The 5,000-nt window shown below is 48.5% G+C and overlaps 1 protein-coding gene across 13 annotated transcripts in view; it reads left to right on the forward strand.

Moving 5' to 3' along the window:
* elavl4 (ELAV like neuron-specific RNA binding protein 4) overlaps positions 1-5,000 on the forward strand; it is a 92,342-nt gene that overhangs the window by 59,405 nt on the left and 27,937 nt on the right. For all 13 annotated transcript variants that reach the window (XM_048251845.1, XM_048251847.1, XM_048251848.1 and 10 more), the window contains one exon: positions 4,619-4,722. In XM_048251845.1, the coding sequence (XP_048107802.1) occupies positions 4,619-4,722 (104 nt within the window). The remainder of the gene's footprint in view (positions 1-4,618; positions 4,723-5,000) is intronic.

The raw sequence follows: 5,000 nt of genomic DNA on the forward strand, positions 1-5,000 counted from the left end.
AAAAACTGTGTACACATTTATTTTCCCAACTGCTCAAATAAGGCTAAAAAACACTTGCTCAGTTCAGATGCACCAAATCTGCCATTCAAGCGAAGCAAACATCAGCTATACCATGTATCAGCTATACCATGTACAGCCCTATTGCTCTTTAATAATAATAATGATACAGCTTAGAACTTCCAGTTAAGTAAAAAATTCCTACTAGCTAACCCCCATCAATATTCCTCTGTGATTTTGTGAACTGAGCATTTACATGGTGTAATAAGTGCACACATCAAACATGTTGGAAAATCCACATTCAAATAGCCACCATTCTGTTTGTTTTTATTATATACATTTTTATAAATAATGATATATTATTATTTTGCTCAAAATAATATTATCCAATGTGTGTAGCATAAACAAACAATGTGTGTGTGTAGTATAAGCAGGCATAGCGTGTGTGTAGCTAAAGGAAAGTGATAGCTGAAGGCTCCAGGTCTGGATCATCATAATGTGTGTGTGTGTGTGTGTGTGTGTGTGTGTGTGTGTGTGTGTGTGTGTGTGTGTGTGTGTGTGTGTGTGTGTGTGTGTGTGTGATGACTGAAGACTCCAGGTCTGGATCATCATAGTGTGTGTGTGTGTGTGTGTGTGTGTGTGTGTGTGTGTGTGTGTGTGTGTGTGTGTGTGTGATGACTGAAGACTCCAGGTCTGGATCATCATAGTGTGTTCTGTGTGTGTGTGTGGGGGAGGGGGGAGTGGTGGTGGTGGCACCTGTGCGGGCTAGCTGCGTGGCCTCCAGTTTGCCTGTGTCTATTTCAGGCTCCCAGCAGGCTGGGCCAGCCCTGCTGGGCTTTCTGCATGATGGGAGAGGCCGTGTTATGACAGCCAGCGCCAAGCCTGCCTGCCTGTGTTGGCCCACAGTCTGTGTACACCGCAGCGTCCTACCCACGCCCGCATGTGTGTGTCTGTTTGTGTGTGTGTGTGTTTAATTATGTGTGTGTATGCAATCTGTGTTTTGGGTTTATGTTTATGTATGTGTTCTGTGTGTTGTATGTGTTTGGTTATAGGTGCTCATTCCTGTATGGTGTGAATCCTGTGTGTGTGTGTGTGTGTGTGTGTGTGTGTGTGTGTGTGTGTGTGTGTCACATCTTGTGCGTGTTTGTGTGTGTGTCTGTGTGTGTGTGTGTGTGTGTGTGTGTGTGTGTGTGTGTGTGTGTGTGTGTGTGTGCGTGCTTGTGTGTATATGCGTGTGTGTGTGTGTGTGTGTGTGTGTACTGCGTGTGTGTGTGTGTGTGTGTGTGTGTGTGCGCGTGCGTGCTTGTGTGTGTGTGTGTGTGTGTGTGTGTGTGTGTGTGTGTGTGTGTGTGTCATATGGGATGGGAGTGTTTCTGTTCAGCTGACATTTCCCCAGCGCAGCACTTGAGCTCTGTGAAAATTCACTGTAGCAGTTCTCTAGAGGGTGAAAAAATGTGATCAGGAAACAATATCGATCTCTTTTCCTTCTGAAAGAGAAAACAAAGAAAGAAAGCAGCAGGGGAAAAAATCAAAGGTGCAATTATTCAGCATGATTGCCCTTTGTTAGATGGACATAAGGCTGCCGGACTGGCCACCTCCAGACAGTCAGGCGTTTGATGATGAGCTGTTTTGGCAGCTGCTATGGATAGGCAACGTGACTAAGAAGCAACTGCCCAGATATGAATGATTAACCACACTCATTAACGACACCATATAGTGAATATGTAAACACCTCAGAGACCCAGGCAGAAACAGGTACCTCGTGCATCTGGAAGCATTCATATGTGTGTGTGTGTGTGTGTGTGTGTGTGTGTGTGTGTGTGATAGGTGTATTTTGTTACATGTCGCGTAAGCCTATGATTTGAATGGGTTGGCATAAGCACTGGGTCATATGGGTATGAGTGTGTGTTTGCGCGCAAATGTTTTTGGTTGAGGGTGAGGTGTTGCGTTGTTGTGCTGTATTTTTGTCGGCAGGTGTGTATTGTGTGTGTGTGTGGAGGAGGAGGGGCATTGCGTGGGCGTATTATCTGTTTGTGTGAGCACATACTGTATGTGCATGTGTGTATTTGTGCGTTTCAGCATGTGTGTGTGTGTGTGTGTGTGTGTGTGTGTGTGTGTGTGTGTTTGTTTGCACGTGGGTGTGTTGTCTGTTTGTAGCGGGCCCTCCTGCCGCTGGTGGGTGGAATCCCTGCCTGAAGATGAGACTCACGCAAACAGCTGCTGCAGCCTACTTCTGACTCACCTGGGGAGTCATGCCAGCCAACTGTGTGTGTGTGTGTGTGTGTGTGTGTGTGTGTGTGTGTGTGTGTGTGTGTGTGTGTGCGAGTGTAAGTGTATGTGTTTTTGTTTGTGCATGTGTGTGTGTGTGTTTCGCGCATGTGTGTGTGGGTGGGGGTATCCCTGGCAGCCTTTCTGAAGCATCCTGTACAGCTAACAAAGTCCCCCACATGAAAAGAAAACAGTGCACATCATTCCAGAACTTCTGGGGAAAGACTTGACTAGATAGATCTTCTTTAATTGGAAAATATCTTAATACATAACACATACACACACCGACTTACACACACACACACACACACACACACACACACACACACACACACACACACACACACACACACACACACACACACACACACACACACACATCCATACACTTAGACAAGCACACATTTACTCTCACACACACTCTGGCAGGGGAGGGGGTTGGGGATGAACTCACCACTCAGTAGGGAAAAGCCCAGAGCTACATAGGAACTCTTTAATGTGACACACACACACACACACACACACACACACACACACACACACACACACACACACACACACACACAGTTAACATACACTACGAGTCACTCTCTTTCCACACAGTTAACATACACTACGAGTCACTCTCTTTCCAACACACTCACACACACACACACTCACACACACACACACACTCTTACACATACACCAAGCTACTCTCACAAATACACATACTGAGTTACACATACTGAGTTACACACACACACACACACACACACACACACACTCAGATCATGCTTGAGGGTAGCAGAGTGTATCAGTGTGTGATGGCTTACACATGCCTCCCCCACTGCACTCTGTTTCAGCTAACCTTTCCACTGCCACCCTCCTCCTGCCTGCTGTCCCCTCTCCTCCTCCTCCTCCTCCAGAGAGCCACGAATAAGAGGAGAGACGAGAGGCGAGGAGGAGGGTTGGGGAGAGGGAGGGGAGGAGGAGAAGAGAGGGAGATGAGGGGAGGGTTGTTGCTCTTCAGCCTTCTGCATCGCAGCAGATAATTATCACCGAGGATAATGCACAAGAAGTGTCCCACGCAACAGAAAAGGCACTCTGATATAAACATTACAGAACAGAGCCAACACAGCGCAGCGCAGCACACACACACACACACACACACACACACACACACACACACACACACACACACACACACACACACACACACATGCGCACGCGGATCCCCTCAGGAATACACACAGCGTAGCTCTGAGAGCCGCAGATGAATAGCAGGAGCTGGAGGAGGAGGGGGGATGGGGTTGGCAGGGGGTGTGGCTAACTAGAGGGGTTAAAAGACAGAGAGAGTTAAATTTAGCCTTGCTAATATCGCGTAGCCTAGCTGTGGTGCGGCCAGCGTGGGGTGATTTCTCATTAGGACAGCAGCAGTGGCCTGTCTGATAATTAACTACAAGAGGAAGTGCTGAGCCAGGCCGATCTGCTGACAGGCAAGAGCCCCACACGGCTGCCGACACTGAGCCAGATCAGGGCCAGAGCCGGTTCAGTTGTGGGCCAGAGTCAGACTCCTTGGCTGAGAGGAGGTTGTGATGAGGGTAGATAAGTGCTTTGCTTCCTTGTCCCGACTAGCATGGCTGTAGGCGGTTTCGTGTGTGCGCTTGTGCGTTGGAAGGGTGTGTGTGTGTGTGGGTTGGAGGGTTGTGTGTGTCGGAGGGGTGTGTGTCGAGGGGAGGGGAGCTGGTGTTTGTTTTGTTGTTACGGCAGGCGTGTGTGTGTGTGTGCTCGTTCTGCTCCGCATTTGCGATTCCCTTTGCCGCTCACGCCGTGGACTCGGCGCTGTCGGGTCCGATTAACGAGGAGTGGGGAGAGAGGAGCGGCCTCCACGCCGGGCCCCGCCGAGCACCGCCGAGCGCTAACACACGCTAACGCGTGGTGGCGAGATCTTACGGCGCCGAGCGTTAGAGATCTTAAGGAGAGGCTGGCGCTCGCGCTGAAGGGGCCTCCTTTTGCAGTCAGATGGCTTGTGATTGTTGCCTCTGCTTAGCTGTCTCAAACGGAACAGACAGGGAGAAGGGGTGTTAAGTCAAAATAAATCTGCTGGAGGGAATGTCAGTGGCTTTTATTTTTGGAAAGGGAAAAAGATGACTGTAAAAGCTCTTTATTAGAATATGCCGTCAAGCGTGTGTGTGTGTGTGTGTACGTGTCTCACAAAATCACTTGGGAAAAAAAGCAGATTTGAAGTTGAATAAATGTTAACATGTCAGCTCATACTCATCATGTCCTTTTTCCCTTTCCCATTTTCTTTCTCTCCTTCTCTCCTTCTCTCCTTCTCTCCTTCTCTCTCTTTCTCTCTCTCTCTCTACAGGACAGAGTCTTGGCTATGGCTTTGTCAACTACATAGACCCAAAGGATGCAGAGAAAGCCATCAACACATTAAACGGACTCAGACTTCAAACCAAAACTATCAAGGTAGGCAGCCAGACGGACCGCCATCTTTGACAGACACTGACTGATCCACCTCCCTCCCCACAGGGGTGTGTGTGTGTGTGTGTGTGTGTGTGTGTGTGTGTGTTGGGGGGTTGCCCTCCCTAGACTGATGGATGACAGCACCTGCTGTGAAGTGACGTCGGGGTGTGGCTAGGTAATGGAACAATATCCAATTTAGGCAAAGGCAACGCATCACTGACTTTCCTTCTATTTTTCTCTTTTTCCTTTTCTCTTTTTTTTCTCTCTTGCCTCTCCCTCCC

Source organism: Alosa alosa, chromosome 9 (genome assembly GCF_017589495.1).
Source record: "Alosa alosa isolate M-15738 ecotype Scorff River chromosome 9, AALO_Geno_1.1, whole genome shotgun sequence".
NCBI lineage: Eukaryota > Metazoa > Chordata > Actinopteri > Clupeiformes > Clupeidae > Alosa > Alosa alosa.